The sequence below is a fragment of the Rhinopithecus roxellana genome, chromosome 16 (genome assembly GCF_007565055.1).
Source record: "Rhinopithecus roxellana isolate Shanxi Qingling chromosome 16, ASM756505v1, whole genome shotgun sequence".
In the NCBI taxonomy this organism is placed as follows: domain Eukaryota; kingdom Metazoa; phylum Chordata; class Mammalia; order Primates; family Cercopithecidae; genus Rhinopithecus; species Rhinopithecus roxellana.
In genome coordinates, this window is record NC_044564.1 from 39,551,283 (window position 1) to 39,578,443 (window position 27,161).

General features: G+C 45.4%; 1 protein-coding gene across 5 annotated transcripts in view; it reads left to right on the forward strand.

Annotated features, from left to right (window-relative positions):
- SYK (spleen associated tyrosine kinase) overlaps positions 1-27,161 on the forward strand; it is a 78,766-nt gene that overhangs the window by 44,750 nt on the left and 6,855 nt on the right. For 3 of the 5 annotated variants that reach the window (XM_030920417.1, XM_030920419.1, XM_030920418.1), the window contains exons 4-7: positions 13,721-13,859; positions 16,141-16,219; positions 16,596-16,645; positions 18,800-18,868. In XM_030920417.1, coding sequence (XP_030776277.1) covers positions 13,721-13,859; positions 16,141-16,219; positions 16,596-16,645; positions 18,800-18,868 — 337 coding nt within the window. Of the gene's footprint in view, positions 1-13,720; positions 13,860-16,140; positions 16,220-16,595; positions 16,646-18,799; positions 18,906-27,161 lie in introns of all 5 variants that reach the window. The other 2 variants (XM_030920421.1, XM_030920420.1) reach the window with 2 other exon arrangements.

Below are 27,161 nucleotides of genomic sequence, written 5' to 3' on the forward strand. Positions count from 1 at the left end.
GCAGCCCCACACAGCAGCAGAACACTGTGGGGAGGGAAGACATTGCCTCTCACTGGAGGCACCTATGGCTGTTTTTGCTGAGGTTTGGCCTCTTACCATCTTCTCAGCAATAATTTCCAACATGAATGTCATGGAGCCATGCACGTAGCATCTTGGCGTGTGAAGTCAGCCCAAAATAGCATAATCCGCACGATGAGGTTGGCCAACTTCCTGCTGGTTAAGAAGCCTACTCATAGCCTCTTCAGCCATGAAGCCATTTCTTTATTCAGAGTTGTCTGTTCCCGAAAATAGTAGTTGCACCCTTCATGGCCATGACTTCTGCTCTCTCCTTCCTTTCTGGGGGATGTGTATAAACCCATGCAGAAGGCTGGGAGGTAAAGCTTTTATTTGCTGAACACGCCTTGTTCTCTATCTGCCCTGTACAGACTGACATCTCATGTGTCCTCACAGCACATGCACCTGACACTGGGGCTTATGGTTTATCCAGGAGAGTCTCAAACTTGCTGTGCTTCCTATTCAGCTGGAGTCAGAGCTAACCAGGCATGGGCCTGTGGGAAAGGAGTCTGGGCTTCTGCATTTTCACCAAGCGCCCCCTCCTTAGTTGTCCTCTTCTCCTGGGTTCTTATTCTACCTTATATTGCAGTTTCCCAGTTATCACCCCATAATCGCCAACCTCCCAGGTAATAGCTTCCAAGGCTTTCTCCCTTGTGTTGTCCACAGCTCAGTCCCCTACCTTCCTGTGCTCCCTTCACACCTGCAGGGCTCACCTGTGGACTGGTGGTGTATAGCACCCCATGCCCAGGCCTGGCATCAGGCAGGGTATTAGTGAGAGGGAAGAGTAGAGCTAAACCTGGGCAGCAAGACCCAGTTTCAGAACCCATGTTCCCATGATGGTTGTAGAACCTTAGGCTAAGGGGAACTTTCCCCAGGCTCTGCTCTGCTGGTTCTGTGACCGTCTTGAGGATTCAATGAAAATGCACACCATGTACACAGCACAGTACATGTGGTCATCACCGGTGTAGCTTTTCTTCTCTCTTCAGTGCTCTTTCTCCATCATGAGCACCAGGCAAGTCTCCTTGTCAGGGTATCTTACGGTGTTTTTAACAGAGAAAATGTGAGGAAACATCCTGGAAGGCTTTACCACCTGGCAGTTTCACCTCATGGCAACCTTTCATCTCCTACAGAACCTGGCTGGGGTTCTTAGCTATTGCCAAGTGTGTAAACCTTCCTTGTTGCAGTGTAGGGGGCGTGTTATCCTGTGAGTGTTTGAATATGGTTGTGTATGCTTGTGGAAAGCATGGAGAATTTGCCGTTGTACTGAATACAGTCCAAATCTACCATGCTTCCAGCATGGGGCAGAGTGTGCGTCCCTGAATGCAATGTCTCCCAAGTCCAGGTTGCGCAGATGTTGGTCCATATTCTTTCATCTTTGGAAGTGTTTCTTTGTGTGTTTCTTTCATGGGAAATAGAGCTAAAAGCCTCCAGGGAACTCTTGTGAACCATCACCAGATGCTGTGGCTGCCCTTTCGGTATGAGTGCGTCAGCTCCTGATCCGCTGCGGGAGTCTGTACTTTACTCCCCTGTGGGGTCAGGCTAACGTTGCAGGAAGTCCCAGACCTGGTTTTGAATCATCCAAATCTGCCCTACTTGCAGATAGTTTTATAAAATGTCCATTATTTGCAACAAATAGCCACAGCACAAGGTCTTTGGAGTCAGAACTGGATTCCAGTCACTGCTGGATGTCCTCACTGAGCCAGTGGCTGTTTTTTTCCCACCGTTCTTCTTGGGCCCTCATTCAGATTCTCCTAAAGAATGTGTCCACGTCTACTTTCCAACCGTCATGTCAGCTAATCCATCCATGGACCAACGTTACTGGAGTCTGTAGTTGCTTGAAGCACTAAGTGCCAGGCACCATTCTGGACTTTGGGAAGGGAGAAGTCAATCAGCAAGCCCCTGCCTGCATTTCAGTGGGAGAAAGGACACTGAACAATGGGAAAGGACTGCATTTAAGTAAGGGTGTAGAGCATACTGGGGTCGGGATGCTGGGGCTTGTTTCTGCTGCGTGGAGAGGATGGGCCTTGCTGTGAGGGAGGCCATTGAGAAGAGGCCTGAAGGCAGCAAGGAAACATCCCTGCCCAGGGAATGGCGAATTCAAATGCCCTGTGGAAGGAGCGTGCCTGGGGAGCAGGGCACCCACAGAGGCCAGTGTCACTGGCACAGAGTGAATGGAGAAGGGTGGAGTTGGGGGCCAGGTTGCGGAGCACTCACGGCACTGGGAGGACCCTGCTTTGGGCGAGTTGGGGGGCTGTCTTTAGGAAGCAAAGGGCCAGGGCCAGCTGATATTCGGTGGGCTCTGCCTGTCTACACCAGTTTGCTATAGGGAGGTGTGCGTGTTCATATACTTGCAAACCAAATGTGTTGATTTCTTCATTGTGATTTCAGGGCCTTCACTTTCTCATGCCTGAGCATCAGTCAGTTTGTCTCTGTTCTGATCTCCTGTCCACCCCACCCACTGTGCTTTGACCTGGGTCCTGTGCAGGCCTGTGGGCTGGCCCTTAGGAGGTGTGCAATGAATGCCTGTCACCTAAATCAATGAATTGTTTGAACCCATTCTCCATCTCCCTGCTCGTTTTTGCTTTCCACTTCCTGACATGTAGTAATACCACTGCAGTTCTGTGTAGGGGCAGCTCCACACCTGTCAGTGTTGGGGAAGGAATGGGGATTCTTGCACCTCTTTCTACCTCCTCTTAAATCATTACTGATGGACAGAGGCAGGGACACAGCAATAGATATAGAAATATAAAAACATGACACTGTGCACTCCATGGTTTGTAAGATTTGCTTTCTCTGGGTAGGAGGCAGTGTGGACTGTTAACAACATATCACTCAGATTGTCTGGCCTCAAATGCTGGCTCCACCTTATCACCAGCTATGAGACCTTGAGCAAGTTACTCAGTGGTCTGTTTCCTTCATTTCTTTGTCTGTAAAATAGCTTTATTGTCTGTAAAATAGCTTTAATGTCATCTCTGACTCTCAGAGTCTTTGAGGGTTGTAGAGTATCATAAACTGAAGGCCCTCTGCAGTGTGGTTGGCACCGAATGAAGCAGCTTCATCCCCCTCCCCCTGCAGTGACCTGGACCACACTTGGATACATCAGTAACACACACTGAATGTCAGGTCCTCCATGCAAACTCTTCCCGTCCCTGCATCACAGGTATACCATGACCTCTGCAGGTGAGTCATTCTTCTGCAGCTGAGAAAACCAGGCAGGTCTCCCTTATGTTCTTCTGCCTACCGTAGGTGTGTTTATTTCCACTCTGTGGCTGTGAATATATAGTGTGAGAGTCACTGTCTGGCCATAAAAGGATTCACACTAGACTTTTGCTTTTATGAAGTGACAAACTTAAATAAAGAATAATTATTTTGGCCAGGCACGGTGGCTCACGCCTGTAATCCCAGCACTTTGGGAGGCAGAGGCAGGTGATCACATGGTCAAGAGATCAACACCATCCTGGCCAACATGGTGAAACCCTGTCTCTACTAACAATACAAAAATTAGCTGGGCATAGTGGTGCATGCCTGTCATCCCAGCTACTCGGGAGGCTGAGGCAGGAGAATCGCTTGAACCTAGGAGGCAGAGGTTGCAGTGAGCTGAGATCACGCCACTGCACTCCAGCCTAGGTAACAGAGCGAGACTCCGTCTCAAAAAAATTATTATCGTTATTATTATTATTTCACAGAGGGGGTTGGAAGATTATTTTTGCATTGTAAGCCATACACTAATCAACAGGATTTTACTAGTTTGGTGGATAATATGGGTAAACAAAATCCCAGCGATTACTCTTCACACTTTCATCATGAGTACCAATATGCCATCTCCACCATTCAGATGCCAGCATTTCAGCCTGAGAATCGCTTTACGTGGAAAGTGGCATTAGTAAGAATTGGACTGAAAGTTGAAAAAAACAAAAGATTTCCTGAAACACATGCACCCTCCATGGCCATCGCAAAATGCCTTTGTTCAAACAGACCTTGAAAACACTGAGGGTAAGGCAGCATATTTTGGAGATCTAGATCAGATTATAAATCCTCGGTAATGCAGTTCAAAATGCAGATGATAGAAGCAGATTACGTCTGGGAGATGCCGTCCAACTCGGCTCCTAGTTTTCTCTCCTCAGGAACTATACGTGAAATCCACTTACAGTGACAGTACACCTGAGCCAGAGGGCATTTACCACTTAAGGGGGTGAAATTTCTTGGTTTTCAAAGAAGAACTAAGCTGTGGAGGAGCTTGTCCAAGGCCGGAAGGCAAAACCAGGTCCCTGATGTTGTCTGGGGCTAAGCAGAAACAGCAGCCAGCAACCAAATCTATCTCCAGAGATTCCACAACCATGGGCCCCTCCCTATTCCCCATGCAAGGTGCAGCACCAGGGGGTGTCCGTGTGAAATCTCAGAACACACAGAGGTGTCCATCAGCTTTCCCCTCTCTTGTGTCCTGTCCACACAGCTCACCCACACCTTTCAGGAGTGACTCTGAGAAGGTAGTTACAGGGCCTTTGCACGTGTGCTTGAAGAATCACGAATATAGACAGAGGCTGTTTGTGGAGGGGCTGGGCAGTGTGGGCCAGTGGTTGTCCCTCACAGCCGCCTGTGGCGTTTCTGGAGGTGATGTTCATCACCTGGCCTTTGCCATAGCGGCCCTGCCCTTGTCTGGGGTCTAGCTGGCCAGAAGCGGGCACTAGAGAGGGAGTCCTCCAGCCCACATTCGGTGGGTGAGGGTCAGAGTGCTGCCTTGTTGGTGACGTCAGGGACCAAGTCTAGGGAGAGGGGCTGAGTGGGGAGGGAGATCCCCTGCCCCCAGAGGCCTTGTATGACAGCACAGGTTGCTATTTGGAGAAGCTAGTCACAGCTGTCTGTGAAAAATGAATTTGTTAGAAAAAGGAAACAAAGCTTACTTTCCAAATATTATATATCCCTTCCCCAAAAGGGAGGATCCAGGATTGAGGGGTCCGAAGCATACACAATTTGAAGACCCTCTTATTTTTGAAAAAATATAAAATTAGGCATACAATAGAGCATATTTTCTAGACTAAGAAAAAAATTCAATAAATTAGAATTTTTAAAGGCTGGTAAATACAAGCATACAAAATTTAGAAAAGATAATGTAATATTTTACTTAATTGCCTGACACGTCTCTATAACACCTTTTATTTCCTCCATGTCCTTGATTTCACTGTGTTTGACTGCATCTTAGTTCAACAATAATTTATTAATACATTTGTCTATATATAGAAAAAGAGACTATTCACTCCTTCCTCTAGGTTCACACTTCATTATTAGTAATACCATGTACATTTTTAGAATCCTTGTCAAATTTGGGAGGGGAGGTTAAAGTAGAACAGAGTGATCTTCCCTGGCTGTGACTAAAATATCTTTTACAATCTGTGCAAAACCTACGGCCATGCAGTCACATTGCTGGGCTCCTCTTGGTCTGGAGGAGGCTGTGATCAACTCATTTCTGACCCTCATCCACTTGGTTCACACAATGTGGTTTATTGCCATCGTGTACAGCCAATTCTCCCACACACATTACTCTGCTAAAATGTAATGGGATGTGTCCTTCATTTCATCTTATAAATGATCTTAGGATGGAAATGCTCTAAAGAGTCCATGCCGGGCAAAATTTTAAAGATGGAAGTGTTGTTTTCTTTGTGTTTAGTATCCAGGTAAATATTTTATTGTTTTTGGCTAAGAGTCCTTGTAAATCTTACAAAGCCAAGAATAAGTTCAAGGTGACCTTTAAGACACGTAAGTGACTGCTCTCCAAATAGCTCAGTTAATGTTAAAAATAAAAGGTAGTATTTCAGATCTGTGGACGGAGTCATCCAACCAGTAAGTCACCAATTCCATTTTAACTACAGTTTCTACCTTCTGACTTTAGAAACGTACTGTGTAAAAAAAAAAAAAAAAAAAAAAAAAAAAAAAAAAAAAAAAAAAAAAAGTTAAAAAATAGTCATTCATTCAACAAAATAGACATGTTTTCAACCAGACATGCAGCAGGCATTGTGATAGGACTTGGATACTGTGGGGACTAAGTCAGACCTTAGTCCCTGCCCTCACCAGACTTTGACTGCAGGGGGAAGATGACAAATGCAAGCTGACAGGCTGCAAAGTCTGCAATGCTTGGCAGTAGGTCCTCTCCACCACGACACTCTGCCTACCCAGCATGATCTTTATTTTGTTTTCATTTACTTGTTTATTGTCCCCACCCCCACTTGCTCTAGATGCACAAGGGCAGAGATTGGGCTGCTGCCTTTGCAAGTGCAACCCAGCACCTAGAACATCGTCTTGGTGGGAAAAATCTCTCTGGGTAAAAAGGAACATTCTGGCTGCTAACGTGAACGGGGGCCACTACTTGGACAGGAGGAGGGACAGCATGGGTCATCAGGCCTGTCTCAGGTGCCCAGGCTGGACGATCATCTTGTGTGTCACTAACTGTAGGAACTGGGAAGTGGCCGTCAGAGCAAGTGGGCTGACTCAATCTGGCAGAGCTTGACACCTCACCAGGCAGAGGCAACAAAAGAGCAGGGCCGCAAGAGATTCAGGGGGTAGCATGGGTGTGGAGGCCAGGGCAGGCCTGGATGCCTGCGGGAGAGGGAGGGAAGTGAAGCAGTGGATGCTGAGTGGGTGTGCAGGAGCCCGGGCATCTCCAGAGCCCCAGTCCGAGCCCCAGGAGGCAGCATCATGTCGTGGTCACGGTCACGTGGTGCCCTGAGACCTTTCTGGTTCCCTGAGATTCTATGGATGGTGGCAGAGTTTTCCTGGATGGAGGCAGACTGGCCAGGTGGTGGAGGGAGTGGCACATGGCTGCCCCAAGCTACACCATGGGTGTTGAGAGAGACCCTGACTGCTCAGCCGCTCCGAGTGTGCAGCATGAAGCAGGGCAGCTGCTCTGAGGGCTCACAGCAGGAGAGGCACCTGGAGAGCAGGGCTGCAATCGGGCCCAGTAGTTTGCATCTGTCTGGAGAGAAAGTGAATCGGAGAGGAAGCCCAGGAGGTTGTGAGCCTCAGCAATCTGAGAGGCACGCATGTTGAAGAGTGAGTGAGGAGGATGGGAAGCCTGCAGGCTTGGTGGGTCCTAAAGTTGCAAGAACATCACTGTCCCCTGCAGCTAAGTGGGCCTGATGTACTCCACTCAGGCCACAGTTGCTGTACATGATATCTTGGGACCCTAGAAGTGCTCCTTTCCATGATAGCTCTTTAATACATTAGTTAAAACAATCCCCAGGAAGCCCTTGTTCCAAGTATGCAGGACAGGATAAAAAGATAGCACAGAAAGCCCTCAGAGCACAGACCAGCTGCGAGTGCAGTTTGCCCTCAGAGGCCTTGGTAGCCACCCCTTCCCAGCCCCCATGCCACCATCGAATCCCTGTGTGGCTTATTATGTGCTCTGCAGCTGAAATTCATGTGGCCTCCTGACCTTCTTTCCCCTGTCCCTTTTGAGAAGAAATAAACAGTGTAATCTTTGAGTCATCCCTTTTGTACTAGCCAAGTTCCAGGTGCAGTAAGACACACTCGTTATCTCCACCTCTCTTCTCCCCTTCCTTTCCCTAATGTCTGCACACACTCTCATCCCCTCACTTCTTCCCCCTCCACCCCGCCATCTCTCTCTCACACACACACACACCCCCCCACACACTTGAGAACCGCAGCTGCATATCATCTCCTGTGGACCTGTGCACAACCTGTGGAGCCCAACTTAAAGTACTGCATCCATTTCCCATGCTTTATCCTAATTTAGGTTTGTTTCCTGGTCATATAGAATACTGAAGGGTATGTCCTTAGGAACTGTCTCAATTTCTCAGAGAAATGGGATATACGTGAATAAATTTTTTATGACTCCCTTATACTGAGTCCCACTTGCACTGCAAAGGATTAATAACACCTGTTTCCAAAGCAAGGCATCACCTGCCATGCAAGCCACATGCTGGGGTCAGGAGGTGAAGGGTATGGGCATTGGTGAGAGGTGTTGTTCTGATGTTCAAGGTGACAAGTATGTTATCTGGTGTCCCCAAGCTGGGTCCCACCCAGGGCCTGCTCCTGGATGAGGGCTGTATGGCTCTGATTTGCACACCCCTGATTCTGGTGGACACAACCCTTTTTCTTAGAGAGCCAGAATCACTGCGTCTTCTAGTCCTCAACTGCATAAAAAAATGGGGTACAAACTTCTCTGGACTGTCTATTCTTATTGTTCATTGGTTTATCCTGCAGGGTCACCCATGAAGCCCGTAATCAAATGAGCTAGTGAGTGAGTGTGTGTGTGTGTGTGTGTGTGTGTGTGTGTGAGAGAGAGAGAGAGAGAGAGAGAGAGAGAGAGAGAGAGAGAGAGAGAGAACCATCTGGAGGGCCGGCAAAAGCACAGATTTCTGCCTCCCATCCCCTGAGTTTTTAATTCACAGGTCTGCATAAGGACTCAGCCATTTGCATTTCTACCTACCAAGTTCTCAAATGATGCTGATGCTGCTGGTCTGGGGATATGGTGTGAGCCTGTTTGAGATACCTGTTACCTACCTGGGCTAGGTTAACAACTATGATCATTTTTTGAGATTTTCATAGTTCATTGGAGGGTCTGTAACTACATTTGCAGTTGCAATTCCTGCAAAATGCCCAAATACTGTATTATTGGACTGGTTCCGATAAAATTAACTTTGAAAATGCCTCTATTTGTAGAAACTTTTACGTTTTTTAGAAAATCTCTAGCAATTCTATTTGTTTGTTTGTTTCTTTTTTTTTTTTTTCCAAATATTTCTGGAGTATTTTTAGAGTATTTTACTGGTTGCTAATTTCCATAGTTCCATTTTTTATTTTGTTAAACATTTCATAGTTTATATTCTATATCTGATTATTCTACTACTGAAGGTTTTGGAGGATGTAAATCTCTATCTCTTCCTCTCTCTTTCCCTCCCTACCCCTTCTCTCATGACTCATGGTTCCTTATGTTTCCAGTGATCTTTCTGAGCTTGTGCCTGGTTAATATTCATCTGTGGGAATCTTGAGTATCCAATGCCGGGAACGCTTTCCTCCAGAGTTGAGGGGGATTTCCTCTTCACAGGCCCTTGCTTTAAGGTGGGAATCCCACATCCAGGTGCTCACTCTGCTGCTGGCCTGAGATTCTGTCCCTGACCACTGCCGTGCTGAGATTAGCATTGGCCCTTTGGCCAAACGCACTTTAATTGCTCTTATTTGCCACTTACTTTTGGCTGTTCAAGTTTAGCTCACTTTTTGTCCTATACTTCAATTTCAAAAGTGAATTTGCGGCTTAGGAAAAACCTTCTCCTTGTTCATTGATGAATGAGACTGTGTTTGGCTGTCATGAGCCTCCTTTGCCACAACAAAAATTCTGTTCCAACAGTGCTCTCATACGCTGCTGTAATTGATCAAAGTATGACATTTTATTTGATACATGTGGTTTTGCAGACCTAGGTCATCATAAAGAGTCATGACCTGTCTGAAGTTAAAAGTTCAAAGAGAGTTGTGCTCTGATGTCAATATCACTTCATTGATGCTGATTAAAATCTCCTTTGAGAGAAAAAGGAGGAAAAAAAAAACGGCAGGGGAAAATGAGAACACCTAGTGGGCTGGAATGTGCCTGGTTTTTCTGTTCTGTCTACAGCAGATACAGGCAGTGTCCCAGTAGCCCTGGGGAGGCCGCCTTGAGTGTCTCACTACTTCTTGGATCCTCACTTTCCCCTTGGTGCCCGGGAATCACCTCTGTATATTCTCTGTTCCCCCAGGAGGGTGCAGGAGAGTAGAGGAGTCCGGCCCTTCCAGGCCATGCTCCAGCAGAGTCACCATGCCTCACCTTTGCATAGTGTTCTAATGTCTGTGAGGCACAAGGCCTGCTCACCCCAGAGGCCAGCTCTGGCCACCCTGGGAAAGTAGCCATGCCGCAGGTCAAGGACTGTCTCAAAACCAGTTAGGACAGCTTCTCAGCATCAAACCCTGGAAATCTCAGGCTTTGCAATAGCAAAACACAAATCTGTTAACTTACTCCTACCAAGACAATTACTGGGAAAAAATATTAAAGGCTTCTGTGAAGAGCCTGAGGCCAGTTGACCTTGAAGGCGGAAGGCAACAAACCAGACAGGAGTCAGGAGCCTTGCCTGTGTGCACGCCCTCTCTGGGTGTCTGTGGAGCCATAAGCCTGGGTGGGTGTGCTGATGCCACCACCAGGGCAAAGCTCTCAGTAACAGGACACAGCCAACAGGAGGAGCAAGGCTTCCAAATCAGTTTGTCTCCTATGTTAAATTAAAAATAGCCTGGTCCAGGATCTGCCTGCAGCCAGCAAATACTTCACAGTTGCTGGTGGTTAATGTCACAAGCCTTCTGGTCTTTGCCACCTACAGATGCTGGGCCTGTGGGTTTCCTTTCCCTGCTCTTGTTTCTTGCCACCTGCCACAGGGGGCTACTCAGGCTGCATGTCCATGGTCAGTACCTGTACCTTCCAGTTACCTATTACCAGGAGCTGGCCAGGACTGCTTGGTGGAGCACAGGAAGAGAGGGGATCGCCTGCAGAACCTGTCCTCTTGAGGAGCCTCAAGGAAGTGGGGCCTTTGCAGAAACTCCTTGTTCAAAAGCGAAGAGCACTCTCTGTTTCCTCTGGGTTGCTCTCTGTTTCCTCCTGGTACCAGCTCTCTTTTTATACTGCTTTTATTGTGAAATATAAAACACAGAAGAGTGCACAACTAAATAGGTACAACTTAATGAATGATTATCAAGCAAACACAACCCAGTCAAGAAATAAAATGCACCCAGCATTGCCAGACCCCCCTGCCCTCACGCACTCACACCTGTCTGCCTGGCTGGCCTCCTGGGAGGCACCACCTCCTGAACTCTTGTGTTCATCACGCCCTTGCTTGTTTTGTTATTATTTTTCATTTGTTTGTTTTTTTAGTTTTACCACCTAGGTGTACATCACTAAATAAAACAGGTGGCTTTTGTCTGTTTGGGTACTTTGTGTATATGGAAGCATGGAGTGTCTTTTATGTTTGTGAGACTCATCTGTGCTTTGTATAGCTACCATTTGCTCATTTTCTTGCTTTATAATATTGTATTGTGTGAATTCCTACAATGTACTTGCTCTGTGGTCAGTGAACACTTAGGTTATGTGCAGTTTTTGAGAGGCACAGATGAAGCTGCTGAAAGTAGCCCTGTCGTGTATGGTGCGCACATTTCATACACCTAGGGGTAGAATTGCTCATTCACGAGGGCTGTGAATGAATAGGTTCAGTTTCAGGAGACCGTCCCAAATTGTTTTCCAAAGTGGGTAAGCCATTTATGTTCCCACAAGCAACGTAGGAGGGGCCTTGCTGCTCCCCACTCTCAGTAGCACTTAGAACAATCTTTCTATCTTCCGCCAGTCTGAAGAGCCTGGAATGGTACTTTCCTGTGGTCTCCATTCGTATTTGCCAGATGCCTAATGAGGTTGATGACATCATCTCTCAGGGCAATCTGTGCTTGTCTGTCTCAGTTTTTAACAAGAAAATGTCAATCAAGACATAGGGCAAGATGGAGTACAGCAGATTGGACATGGATTCAGAAACCAGAGTTCAGATCCTATTTATGACTACTATCTTTTTTTTGTGGATATGGAGTCTCACTCTGTTGCCCAGGCTGGAGTGCCGTGGTGCAGTCTTGGCTCACTGCAGCTTTGACCTCCTGGGCTCAAGTAATCCTCCTGCCTTGGCCTCCCAAAGTGCTAGGATTACAGGTGTGTGCCACTGCACCTGGTTCAGATCCTATGTATTATCTCCATGACCTTGAGGTCACAGACGTAAAAGATTAAATTATAGGAAATACTTTGGAGTGGCGTATTGTCACCATTCCTTCAAGGCCAACTTTTATAGGTATATGCATCCACTCTTACTGCTGTGGTGTTTGGATAGCTCTTTACACCCTCAAACTATAAGCCACGGATGTGTATCGAATAAACATAAATAGTCTCGCTGTATAAGATACTTTCCCTATAAAACAGACTCAGTTCTCCCTTTATATAAAAAGATGACAGTATGGTTTTTTGTTGTGTTGTGTTGTGTTGTATTTAACGGTCACTAACTGCTGGCTGTAATCAGCCATGTGGCTGTGAAAAGGGAGCTCACACCTTGGGCACTGACGACTTGGTTGGTTTGGGAGGAAGAGGCTGTTCTCACAGTGAGAAGGTTTCAGCACAGCCACCTGCTGAGACCACAGAGAACCTGGATGTGTGTGCTGCACCCTGGCCAGCTGCCCTGAGCTGTGGGGCGCTGTGCACAGCCAAGCACTGCTAGAAAATTCACTTATTCTGAAATTCACTCCTCCCATGCCGTCGTTCAGCTTTCAAGCCTTGGGTTAGCTTTTTGAGATGAGTCTCCACGACAAGGGACAGGAAAGCATGGCCATGTCCAGTTCCGAAGGCCATCTCAACTCTCCCTGTGGCCATGTATCTGACCTCTTGCAACCAGGAGGAGGCATCAGAAATTTCCCCAGTACCCAGATGTCCCAAGGCAGCTGGGCACACTTGAACTCTGCCCCGAGTACAGTGCATTTGGGCACGTGGCTTAACAATTTTGGACCTCAGCTTCCTCATTTTAGAAAATGCAGGGGCCAAAGGGGCTTCCTGGGACTTTATGACTCACCCTCAGAACCTAGGATCTCATGATCCAAAGGGCTGCAGCTGTGGAGAGGGGAGAATGTGACTGTGGGTGTCACTACGAAGCTAAACTGGGGGATTCGCACCCATTTCGTGCCTTTTCAGCCTCCACCGGGGCCTCGAACTCCCCAAGTCCTACAGGTATTCCAGGGGATCTCTCACCTCCCTGTGAATCGTAAGCCTCGCGTCGCATGCACTGCAGTGGGAGTGTTGCTCTCTGCCTGATATCAGACTCCCACGTCTCTGTTCACCAGGACCCAGGGCAGGGGGTGGTACTGAGGGTCACCCAGCATAACCATGAAGACAGAGCCTTGGCTGCTCAGCATGGCCAGCACAGCTCTGGTTTCACCTGTCTCTTCACCCCACAGTGGATGTCATTTTCTTCTACTGGGGGTGTTACCCGACAATATCATCATTTGAAAGTGTTTAAAGTCCAGCCCTGCCTCCCTTTCCTACAGTGGGAGCGTGGGAGGGAATGAGGAAGGCCCAGGGGATGGAAGCTTCCGTATCCTTCCATCTCTGGTCCAGAAGATGGCTGGTTAAAATGCCCACCGAACACCCCCGTCCATACTCCAAGCTAGGTGGTGGAGCTGTCCATCTTGGATCTGACCCAAATGCAGGCCCTGGTGAAGAAAGGTGAGTCCATTGGGCTCCACAATAATCAGGGCTCATGGAGCCCCCGTGCTCATCGCCCTGAGCAGCATCACTGCTACCAAGCACCAGGCTCTTCTGACCACTGCCCAGAGCTCCTGGGCCCTGCTAGAGCTTAACCATGGTCCATTCATCACCAACCTGCTAGCATTTCCTTGTTGCAAGCTCACCCACTGGCATCATCTCTGAGTGGTAAACTGGGCCTTCCTGGGTTGAGCAAAGCCCTTGACCCGGAGGCTCCAGACTCTGCCCTCTGGCTGCCTTGCTGGGTGACAGGCCCCAGGGAGCAGCTGCTGACCGCTCAGGCCAGGGTGCTTCCTCCCAGGTCCCACCTGGGGACTGGCAGGCCTGGGGATGATGCAGCTCTATCCTCTCTTCTAGGATCCGAGCCAGAGACAACAACGGCTCCTACGCCCTGTGCCTGCTGCATGAAGGGAAGGTGCTGCACTATCGCATTGATAAAGACAAGACAGGGAAGCTCTCCATCCCCGAGGGAAAGAAGTTCGACACGCTCTGGCAGGTACCCGGCCTCCTCTCCCCACCTTGTGGGTAGAGTACAGGGCACATGGGGCTTCTTGTCCCGTGGACTCTGAGACATGAGAGGAACCAAAGCACCCACTGCCCACAGTGTGGTCCCTAGGCCAGCAGCAACCCTGGAGCTCATGAGAAACGCACACCTGGATCCACACCTGGGCCCCTGCCCCACACCTGGACCCCTGCCCCACCTGCCAATCAGACCCCACTTTCAGCCTCCAGGTGGCTTCTGTATTTGAGAAGCACTGGTCCAGAGGCTGTCATATGAGGTGAGCGAAAGTTCCATGGCTTGTTCAGGGCCGCTCAGTTCTCAGTGCCACAAGGTGATGTACATGCAGGGCTGTGTTCAGAGTTTAACAAGACATCCTCTTTTGGAGAGCTAGAAAATATTTCTTCCTAGGATATTCTAACTAGAGCCCAGAGCAGCCTTTCAGACAAAGACAAACAAAATAGAGGAATGGATGCCCGGGGAAGGAGGCCTGGGAAGAGCTAAGCAGGCCTTTGTTGGTGGTGTGAGAGGCTGAATTAGACAGCAAATGTCAGGTGTCCTCCTCATTGTAAATCGAGTCTCCCTCTGTGGAAACTAAGGCAGTGTAGGAAGCACATCCTAAATTTAGAAAGCATACTCCCTGGGCTCCAGGCTGCTGCCCATACTGATTGCCACAGTCCTGGTCTAAAAAGTGCATATTCCTGACCCAGCTACTAGCAAACCCTGAAACAACTCACAATTTGGAAGTTCCTTAGGCACTAATAAGCACTAAAATAATGCTTGTCACTGCTTTCACTGAATCGCAGTGAGCACAGATTGCTTGTCTTAATTTTGCATCACAGCTACACTGGCTGATGATGAAGGAAATAAAAGTAACAGTACTTCATGCATCATCTTAGCAGAGCATCCTGTAAACTGCAGTAGGTTCAGAGACACGGAGAAAGCCAACTGACTCTGCCACCACCCCACCACCCCAGAGCACCAGCTACCTCGAACATGTGTGGGTGAGGGGCATAATCAAGGCGCATTGAGATGTCCTCACCCAAGCCCAGCTGGGGCCACACATGCAGTCAATATTGAGGAAAGGACTCAACTCAAAATCCTGTCTTTTCAAAAACTGAGACTACAGAGCCTTAGCCCCTTTAAAGCACTTAAAGTTACTACTTCCAAATGTGATTTGGTTTCTAGTGCTGTAATTGGGGAAAAAAAATACTCCTTTTTTGAATGTGGATATGATCATATTAAAAAATGTTAGTCACAACATTTACATTGTCTTTTGATTTTGTGGCTCATTACCATGTCTCATCATTGACCACAGGCTTCTTTCTTTTAACGATATTGATTCGAAACAGTATTTAACCTTTCTACCCTCAATGCCCCAAAGCGCATCAGGGAGGTGAGTAGGGAATGTGGCCTTCTGGAATGCAAAGACACCTGGAATCCTCTATGCCAGCTTAATGCTCCAAGGTCCCAGCCCCCATCACTTATAAACAGCCATTCATTCACCTTCTCCGGAAAGGGCGTCTTGTGTGTGTGGCGTTCTCTCACAGTTTCAAAGGCTGAGCGCTCACCATGGTGTTAAGCATCTCTAATTATGGAGAATGTCCTTCCCAAGACGCTTTACTATTTTTATTGATTCCCCTGGTAAATTATAGCATTCATCCCTAATTAAATATTCCTCATTGTATATTTTCTAGGGACTGTGTTTAGGAAACTACCTCAAAAATGCCAGCAATACATTCTAATTTCCCATGCACGATTTCATTGATTTCTCTTGACAGCATTGTAAGGTACTTCTGTACCCTACCCCAACTCCAGGGCCCCAGTGCCATTTCGCAGAGAGTTGGTGATTGCTATACTACCCTATTTCAATATTCTTTACTGTAGACCAGGGATCTGCAAACCCATAGACCAAATCTGGCTCTCAGCCTGTTTCTGTGTAGTCCTTGAAGAGAATGGTTTTTTTTGCTTTTAAAGGTGTTGTTTTGGATAAATAAATAAACAAAGGACATAGATATGGTATGAGGCCCACAAAAAAACGAAAATACCACTTTCTGTTTACAAAAAAAATTTGCTGACCCTGGCCCAAGAGGGAGGATCCCTAGCTGTGGGCCCACTTCCCCAGCCACCCTTGTGGAGTGGACTTACACACATCAAAGCATTTATGCGTCTTGGAGCCACTTTGAAAGCCTGACTGTCAGTCGGCAGCTCTCAGTCACTATTTTTCTGTTTCCTGACTTTGTTATTTACCACACTTTCTTACTTTTTTCTCTTTCAGCTAGTCGAGCATTATTCTTATAAAGCAGATGGTTTGTTAAGAGTTCTTACTGTCCCGTGTCAAAAAATCGGCACACAGGGTGAGTTCCCGAGACACCGGAGTCTCACTGTTTGAGGTATCAGTGACAATCAGCCTCGTTTTCCACCTAGCTGATTGCAGTTTTGGGTTGGATGAGGACTTCTTTTTACGGATTGATTAATAACGTTATCAGAGCACTCCAATTTTGTAGATCATGAATCAAAAAATAGCTGGTTGCTTTAACTTTTAAAAAATTGTAATTATTTGTCTTAATTGCATGCGGGAAAAAGTAAAAGAGGGTCAGAAGTACCTGCAGAAAACGTGCTCACTTCTCAAGCAGCAGCACATCCTGATCTCATTGACCGATCTGCAGTGGGGAGGGAAAGGAAGTGGTTTCCACAGATAGAGCCATAATGGTCCATGTTCTCTCTAACCAGGAAATGTTAATTTTGGAGGTCGTCCACAACTTCCAGGTTCCCATCCTGCGGTAAGTGTCACTAGGAATACCACTGAATGAGAAGCTGTTGCATATTTCACAAATGAAAAGCATATTTTAGCTAACAGGAGGAGTGGTCACTGATATTTTGATTGCCCTTCAAAACATTATCCTTGATGAGCTGGGATTTCTAGTGAGTGTTAGGCAAAATCAGCCTACTGTTAGTGATAAACTAGCCACATTTTCTTTTCCTTCCTTCCTTCCTTCCTTCCTTCTTTCCTTCCCTTCTTTCTTCCTTCCTTCCTTCCTTCCTTCCTTCCTTCCTTCCTTCCTTCCTTCCTTCCTTCCTTCCTTCCTTTCTTTCTTTCTTTCTTTTTCTTTCTTTCTTTCTTTTCTTTCTTTTGGAGGCAGAGTCTTACTCTGTCACCCTGACTAGAGTGCAGTGGTGCAATCACGGCTCACTACAACCTCTGCCTCCTGGGTTCACGCCATTCTCATGCCCCAGCCTCCCGAGTAGCTGAGATTACAGGTGCCTGCCACACCTGGCTACTTTTTGTGTTTTTTAGTAGAGACGGGGTTTTGCCATGTTGGTCAGGCTGTTCTCAAATTCCTGGCCTCAAGTTATTCTCCTACTTCAACCTCCCAAAGTGCTGGGATTACAGGCATGAGCCACCACACCCTGCCTAGTCACATTTTCTTAACTTCTTGTCTAGGTGAAATTCTCTTCATTTTTGGAGAATATACACAATGCGAATGAAACCCAATATTAAATCAGAAGTAGGCCTCTTGCAATATTTGAGAAATGGGAACATATTTTTTAACTTCATCCTCGAACCGTCTATGTTAACACATGTATAATCCACAGGACCCCAGCTCTCTCCTCCCTCCAGCCTGTTAGGAGGTCAGGTACAGATTTATGCTCTAAGCAGGAATTCTTTTCCTGATCTTTTCTTGGGGACTTCATATGGACTTTTTTTTTTTTTCTTTTTTTTCTTTTTTTGATATGGAGTCTAGCTCTGTCTCCCAGGCTGGAGTGTGGTGGCACAATCTCTGCTCACTGCAAGCTCTGCCTCGCAGGTTGACGCCATTCTCCTGCTTCAGCCTCCCGAGTTGCTGGGACTACAGGCACCCGCCACCATGTCTGGCTAATTTTTTTGTATTTTTAGTAGAGACGGGGTTTCACCATGTTAGCCAGGATGGTCTTGATCTCCTGACCTCGTGATCTGCCCACCTCGGCCTCCCAAAGTGCTGGGATTACAGGCGTGAGCCACCATATAGGCGTGAGTCCAGTCTATATGGCATAAGCCCAGCCTATATGGACTTTTTATGCCCTTTAATGCCATCTGTGAAGTGTGCCCTCTGCACCTCACTTTTTGCCTGGTAACCCTTGAAAAACAAAATCTGCAGAAAGCCAGGTATACATCCTGCCTCCAGGAGGGATAATTGGGTGCCCAGGAGCTGAGCCCAGGTTGAAACAGGGGAGGCCATCCAGAGGCAGCACTTGTTATCAAATGCAGGGAATGTGAATTTGCTAAAATACCAGTGAACTTTGGGATCAAAATGTAATGCCTTTATGGAGGTGTGACTTTATTTTGCCCTTTACAGGGCTCTCAGGCCTGGCAACTCTACCTTAATATTATAGGCTCCATGAGACAGATCCATACACCCTTCAGACGGATGAGGGCTTAGGGCTGAGAACTCTTAAAATGATATCAAGCCCTGTGTTTAGCCATCATCACCCAATGGCTACAAGAAGTTAAATATTTTAGAATAACTTTTTAATTGACTGGTAAAATACGTACGGAGAAAAAATGCAGAGGTCCTACATGTACAACTCAATTAATTTCCACAAAAATTTTCCACCATGGAACCAGCACCCACCATGAAGAAGCAACACAACTGAGCACTCAGATCTACCTGTGGTTTCTTTCAGGTGGTTTGTCTTGAGCTTGCGACTTAATAATTCCACATGAAGCATGAGCTAGTAAATGTAAGAGCTCTAATTTTATAGCCTTCAGTGGAACATATTTCCTTCCGGAAGCCTTCCCAATGATCAGGTGTTGCCCGTGGTAGATCTCATTGGCGGGGGCAGGAGGGGGTTAGCGGTGCGATTATAGAAGCAAGTTTAAGTAGCATATCATGGAAGGGATCCTGTATTTGTCTTCTGAAACATTTACTGTTCCTCTTTGCCGTTGTGGTTTCTAGACTTGGTCAGCGGGTGGAATAATCTCAAGAATCAAATCATACTCCTTCCCAAAGCCTGGCCACAGAAAGGTGCTAAAGCATCCCCTGCTTGCTGTCCAACTAAGTGGTAGGACCAACCCGCACTCAGCTCCCGCCTGCCCAGCCTGCCCTGCGTGTGCGCTGCGCCCCACCTCTTGCCACTCTGCTTCCAGGCCTCTTTGCCCTTGCTCACACCTGCCATTCCTGGGCAGCTGCACCCCAGGTACATCATGTGCTTTTCATGTGGGTCCTCAGTCCGTCAGCTGGAAGTCCATCAGTGTGAGCATGCTTTCTGTGCTCAAGTGTCTTTTTAAAGTCGTTTTGTTGGCATCATCTGTCATAGCTAATTATCATATCGGAAAATCTTTTCCAAGATGGCCCACTTACTTTTTGGTGGCCAGACTCCCGTGTTGCAGTGTTCTGGTAATTGATTATGTAAGTTACGTTGTGATGGAGGGAACGCCCGGGTTTTGTGAAGTGCGCTGTACAGTGAGGTCAGGCAGCGCATGGTGACTTCGTTATGGCTTAAACGTCTAACACAGAACTGCAAATGTGACATGTAAAGAAGAGGTGTAATCAGAGGACTAGAAAAAACAGTTTTCTTTCTGAGGCAGTAATGTTGGCATCTCATTGATTTCCATGTTTTGTTCTATTATTGGATTTTGAGGGAAAATAAAAATAAGTTATTTTTAATGACTTTTATTTATAGTGACTCATTTATTCCTTCCCCCAAAATATGTATATATGATGTGCTTGAATTGCTTTTTTTCCATTCTACTTTTATTATCAGTGGGGTAAAATTGATTCTTTTTATCAGAAATTCTTTTTATTTTCGTATTAATTGGTGTTTTTACCAATATTTTAGCATATAATTGAGCATCCACTCATGAAGTAGATTGCCTAAAGTATTTATTAGAAACAACAGAAATAAAAGACATAAAACCCCTGAGGTTTTATTTAGTAATAATTTTCCGAGTTTACTCATACTTAAGAAGTTCTCGGGGGGGGCGGAGCAAGATGGCCGAATAGGAACAGCTCCAGTCTCCAACTCCCAGCACGAGCGACACAGAAGACCGGTGATTTCTGCATTTTCAACTGAGGTACGGGGGTCATCTCACTAGGGAGTGCCGGACAATCGGTGCTGGTCAGCTGCTGCAGCCTGACCAGCGAGAGCTGAAGCAGGGCGAGGCATCGCCTCACCTGGAAGCGCAAGGGGGAAGGAAATCCCTTTTCCTAGCCAGGGGAACTGAGACACACAACACCTGGAAAATCGAGTAACTCCCACCCCAATACTGCGCTTTAAGCAAACAGGCACACCAGGAGAATATATCCCACACCTGGCCGGGAGGGTCCCACGCCCACGGAGCCTCCCTCATTGCTAACACTGCAGTCTGCGGCGATCTATCGATCTATCCGCAAGGCAGCAGCGAGGCTGGGGGAGGGGCGCCCGCCATTGCTGAGGCTTAAGTAGGTAAAAAAGCCGCTGGGAAGCTCGAACTGGGTGGAGCTCACAGCAGCTCAAGGAAGCCTGCCTGTCTCTGTAGACTCCACCTCTGGGGACAGCGCACAGCTGAAGACCAACAGGGGAAGCAGCGGGGGCCTGTGCAGACGCGAACGACTCTGTCTGACAGCTTTGGGGAGAGCCGTGGATCTCCCAACGCGGAGGTTGAGATCTGAGAAGGGACAGACTGCCTGCTCAGGTGGGTCCCTGACCCCTGAGTAGCCTAGCTGGGAGACATCCCCCACTAGGGGCAGTCTAACACCCCACACCTCACAGGGTGGAGTACACCCCTGAGAGGAAGCTTCCAAAGTAAGAATCAGACAGGTACACTTGCTGTTCAGCAATATTCTATCTTCGGCAACCTCTGCTGCTGATACCCAGGCAAACAGGTTTGGGAGTGGACCTCAAGCAATCTCCAACAGACCTATAGCTGAGGGTCCTGACTGTCAGAAGGAAAACTATCAAACAGGAAGGAGACCTATACCAAAACCCCATCAGTACGTCACCATCATCAAAGACCAGAGACAGATAATACCACAAAGATGGGGAAAAAGCAGGGCAGAAAAGCTGGAAATTCAAAAAATAAGAGCGCATCTCCCCCTGCAAAGGAGTGCAGCCCATTGCCAGCAACGGATCAAAGCTGGTCAGAGAATGACTTTGACGAGATGAGAGAAGAAGGCTTCAGTCCATCAAACTTCTCAGCGCTAAAGGAGGAATTACGTACCCAGCGCAAAGAAACTAAAAATCTTGAAAAAAGAGTGGAAGAATTGACAGCTAGACTAATTAATGTGGAGAAGGTCATAAACGAAATGACAGAGATGAAAACCATGACACGAGAAATACGTGACAAATGCACAAGCTTTAGTAACCGACTCGATCAACTGGAAGAAAGAGTATCAGCGATTGAGGATCAAATGAATGAAATGAAGCGAGAAAAGAAACCAAAAGAAAAAAGAAGAAAAAGAAATGAACAAAGCCTGCAAGAAGTATGGGATTATGTAAAAAGACCAAATCTACGTCTGATTGGGGTGCCTGAAAGTGAGGGGGAAAATGGAACCAACTTGGAAAACACTCTTCAGGATATCATCCAGGAGAACTTCCCCAACCTAGTAGGGCAGGCCAACATTCAAATTCAGGAAATACAGAGAACGCCACAAAGATACTCCTCCAGAAGAGCAACTCCAAGACACATAATTGCCAGATTCACCAAAGTTGAAATGAAGGAAAAAATCTTAAGGGCAGCCAGAGAGAAAGGTCGGGTTACCTACAAAGGGAAGCCCATCAGACTAACAGCAGATCTCTCGGCAGAAACTCTACAAGCCAGAAGAGAGTGGGGGCCAATATTCAACATTCTTAAAGAAAAGAATTTTCAACCCAGAATTTCATATCCAGCCAAACTAAGTTTCATCAGTGAAGGAGAAATAAAATCCTTTACAGATACGCAAATGCTTAGAGATTTTGTCACCACCAGGCCTGCCTTACAAGAGACCCTGAAGGAAGCCCTAAACATGGAAAGGAACAACCGGTACCAGCCATTGCAAAAACATGCCAAAATGTAAAGACCATCGAGGCTAGGAAGAAACTGTATCAACTAACGAGCAAAATAACCAGTTAATATAATGGCAGGATCAAGTTCACACATAACAATATTAACCTTAAATGTAAATGGACTAAATGCTCCAATTAAAAGACACAGACTGGCAAACTGGATAAAGAGTCAAGACCCATCAGTCTGCTGTATTCAGGAGACCCATCTCACATGCAGAGACATACATAGGCTGAAAATAAAGGGATGGAGGAAGATCTACCAAGCAAATGGAGAACAAAAAAAAGCAGGGGTTGCAATCCTAGTCTCTGATAAAACAGACTTTAAACCATCAAAGATCAAAAGAGACAAAGAAGGCCATTACATAATGGTAAAGGGATCAATTCAACAGGAAGAGCTAACCCTCCTAAATATATATGCACCCAATACAGGAGCACCCAGATTCATAAAGCAAGTCCTTAGAGACTTACAAAGAGACTTAGACTCCCATACAATAATAATGGGAGACTTCAATACTCCACTGTCAACATTAGACAGATCAACGAGACAGAAAGTTAACAAGGATATCCAGGAATTGAACTCATCTCTGCACCAAGCGGACCTAATAGACATCTATAGAACTCTCCACCCCAAATCAAGAGAATATACATTCTTCTCAGCACCACATCGCACTTATTCCAAAATTGACCACATAATTGGAAGTAAAGCACTCCTCAGCCAATATAAAAGAACAGAAATTATAACAAACTGTCTCTCAGACCACAGTGCAATCAAACTAGAACTCAGGACTAAGAAACTCAATCAAAACCGCTCCACTACATGGAAACTGAACAACCTGCTCCTGAATGACTACTGGGTACATAACGAAATGAAAGCAGAAATAAAGATGTTCTTTGAAACCAATGAGAACAAAGATACAACATACCAGAATCTCTGGGACACATTTAAAGCAGTGTGTAGAGGGAAATTTATAGCACTAAATGCCCACAAGAGAAAGCAGGAAAGATCTAAAATTGACACTCTAACATCACAATTAAAAGAACTAGAGAGGCAAGAGCAAACACATTCAAAAGCTAGCAGAAGGCAAGAAATAACTAAGATCAGAGCAGAACTGAAGGAGATAGAGACACAAAAAACCCTCCAAAAAATCAATGAATCCAGGAGTTGGTTTTTTGAAAAGATCAACAAAATTGACAGACCGCTAGCAAGACTAATAAAGAAGAAAAGAGAGAGGAATCAAATAGACGCAATAAAAAATGATAAAGGGGATATCACCACCGACCCCACAGAAATACAAACAACCATCAGAGAATACTATAAACGCCTCTACGCAAATCAACTAGAAAATCTAGAAGAAGTGGATAATTTCCTGGACACTTACACTCTCCCAAGACTAAACCAGGAAGAAGTTGAATCCCTGAATAGACCAATAGCAGGCTCTGAAATTGAGGCAACGATTAATAGCCTACCCACCAAAAAAAGTCCAGGACCAGATGGATTCACAGCTGAATTCTACCAGAGGTACAAGGAGGAGCTGGTACCATTCCTTCTGAAACTATTCCAATCAATAGAAAAAGAGGGAATCCTCCCTAACTCATTTTATGAGGCCAACATCATCCTAATACCAAAGCCTGGCAGAGACACAACAAAAATAGAGAATTTTAGACCAATATCCCTGATGAACATCGATGCAAAAATTCTCAATAAAATACTGGCAAACCAGATTCAGCAGCACATCAAAAAGCTTATCCACCATGATCAAGTGGGCTTCATCCCTGGGATGCAAGGCTGGTTCAACATTCGCAAATCAATATACGTAATCCAGCATATAAACAGAACCAAAGACAAGAACCACATGATTATCTCAATAGATGCAGAAAAGGCTTTTGACAAAATTCAACAGCCCTTCATGCTAAAAACGCTCAATAAATTCGGTATTGATGGAACGTACCTCAAAATAATAAGAGCTATTTATGACAAACCCACAGCTAATATCATACTGAATGGGCAAAAACTGGAAAAATTCCCTTTGAAAACTGGCACAAGACAGGGATGCCCTCTCTCACCACTCCTATTCAACATAGTGTTGGAAGTTCTGGCTAGGGCAATCAGGCAAGAGAAAGAAATCAAGGGTATCCAGTTAGGAAAAGAAGAAGTCAAATTGTCCCTGTTTGCAGATGACATGATTGTATATTTAGAAAACCCCATCGTCTCAGCCCAAAATCTCCTTAAGCTGATAAGCAACTTCAGCAAAGTCTCAGGATACAAAATTAATGTGCAAAAATCACAAGCATTCTTATACACCAGTAACAGACAAGCAGAGAGCCAAATCAGGAATGAACTTCCATTCACAATTGCTTCAAAGAGAATAAAATACCTAGGAATCCAACTTACAAGGGATGTAAAGGACCTCTTCAAGGAGAACTACAAACCACTGTTCAGTGAAATAAAAGAGGACACAAACAAATGGAAAAACATACCATGCTCATGGATAGGAAGAATGAATATCGTGAAAATGGCCATACTGCCCAAGGTTATTTATAGATTCAATGCCATCCCCATCAAGCTACCAATGAGTTTTTTCACAGAATTGGAAAAAACTGCTTTCAAGTTCATATGGAACCAAAAAAGAGCCCGCATTGCCAAGACAATCCTAAGTCAAAAGGACAAAGCTGGAGGTGTCACGCTACCTGACTTCAAACTATACTACAAGGCTACGTAACCAAAACAGCATGGTACTGGTACCAAAACAGAGCTATAGACCAATGGAACAGAACAGAGTCCTCAGAAATAATACCGCACATCTACAGCCATCTGATCTTTGACAAACCTGAGAGAAACAGGAAATGGGGAAAGGATTCCCTATTTAATAAATGGTGCTGGGAAAATTGGCTAGCCATAAGTAGAAAGCTAAAACTGGATCCTTTCCTTACCCCTTATACGAAGATTAATTCAAGATGGATTAGAGACTTAAATGTTAGACCTAATACCATAAAAACCCTAGAAGAAAATCTAGGTAGTACCATTCAGGACATAGGCATGGGCAAGGACTTCATGTCTAAAACACCAAAAGCAACGGCAGCAAAAGCCAAAATTGACAAATGGGATCTAATTAAACTAAAGAGCTTTTGCACAGCAAAAGAAACTACCATCAGAGTGAACAGGCAACCTACAGAATGGGAGAAAATTTTTGCAATCTACTCATCTGACAGAGGGCTAATATCCAGAATCTACAAAGAACTCAAACAAATATACAAGAAAAAAACAACCCCATCAAAAAGTGGGGAAAGGATATGAACAGACATTTCTCAAAAGAAGACATTCATACAGCCAACAGACACATGAAAAAATGCTCATCATCACTCGGCCATCAGAGAAATGCAAATCAAAACCACAATGAGATACCATCTCACACCAGTTAGAATGGCAATCATTAAGAAGTCAGGAAACAACAGGTGTTGGAGAGGATGTGGAGAAATAGGAACACTTTTACACTGTTGGTGGGATTGTAAACTAGTTCAACCATTATGGAAAACAGTAAGGCAATTCCTCAAGGATCTAGAACTAAATGTACCATATGACCCAGCCATCCCACTACTGGGTATATACCCAAAGGATTATAAATTATTCTACTACAAAGACACATGCACACGTATGTTTATTGCAGCACTATTCACAATAGCAAAGACTTGGAATCAACCCAAATGTCCATCTGTGACAGACTGGATTAAGAAAATGTGGCACATATACACCATGGAATACTATGCAGCCATAAAAAAAGGATGAGTTTGCGTCCTTTGTAGGGACATGGATGCAGCTGGAAACCATCATTCTTAGCAAACTATCACAAGAAGAGAAAACCAAACACCGCATGTTCTCACTCATAGGTGGGAACTGAACAATGAGATCACTTGGACTCGGGAAGGGGAACATCACACACTGGGGCCTATCATGGGGAGGGGAGAGGAGGGAGGGATTGCACTGGGGAGTTATACATGATATAAATGATGAATTGATGGGTGCTGACGAGTTGATGGGTGCAGCACACCAACATGGCATAATTATACATATGTAACCTGCACGTTATGCACATGTACCCTAGAACTTAAAGTATAATAAAAAAATTAAAAAAAAAAAAGTTCTCAATCATGTTGACCATAGAACAGAACGATTTAATGCAGTGTTTGAGAGGAAGAAAAGGTGTATTTTATACCTGAATAAAATAACTATGTTTTTCATGTTTACCCAAGGCAAAACACACCCACAGATTACCCACAGTGGCTAAAGAAATACCTAGAAAATAAGTTTTAGTGCATCTTTAGACTACAGGAGAACATGTCAGAAAAAAATTGAAGAAAATATCAGTTACCACCTAAAAATAAAGAGATATGTGTGTAGATAAGAGCTATAACATCATCAAAAGAGAAATGAGAAACTGGGAGTAAGTAGCACTAATGCTGACACATAGATTAATAGCTTTAATATACAAAGAGATTCTATAAATCATGAAGAAAAATATTAACTGTCTACTAGGATAATGGACAGGGAATATCAGTAGTAGTTTATAGTAAAGCAAATATAACTAGTTCTTTTTTGTTGTTTTTTGTTGTTGTTGTTTTGTTTTTTGTTTTTTGAGACGGCTGTCACCCAGGCTAGAGTGCAGTGGTGCCATCTCGGCTCACTGCAAGCTCCGCCTCCCGGGTTCTTGCCATTCTCCTGCCTTAGTCTCCCGAGTAGCTGGAACTACAGGCACCCACCACCACGCCTGGCTAATTTTTTGTATTTTTTAGTAGAGACGGGGTTTCACCATGTTAGCCAGGATGGTCTCGATCTCCTGACCTCGGGATCCACCTGCCTTAGCCTCCCAAAGTGCTGAGATTACAGGCGTGAGCCATTGCACCCGGCCATAAATAGTTTTTAAACTTATGAAATGTTGTTTAACTTCATGAGAAGAGAAATGCAAATTAAAACTATGGTGCTTAACTGTGTCCACCTATGAAATGGATCCATATTTTAAAAGCTTGGTAACACTGTAGTAAAGGCATGTTAGATTAGCACTACTACTCTTCCTTGGGGAAGTCTGAAATGATGCAATCTGTAAGAAAGGCTCTGCAATTGTATTTCTAAGTATGTACAGATAGTCTTGCATTTATGTGAAATCATGTACATGTGAAGGTATTTTTTCCGAAATTGTATAATTGACAAAGTCTGATAATAATTTAAATGCTTATCAGTGGAAGACAAATGAAATTGGTTACAGTAAAATTGCTACCGTGGGAGGCAGCTGAGATCTAGAA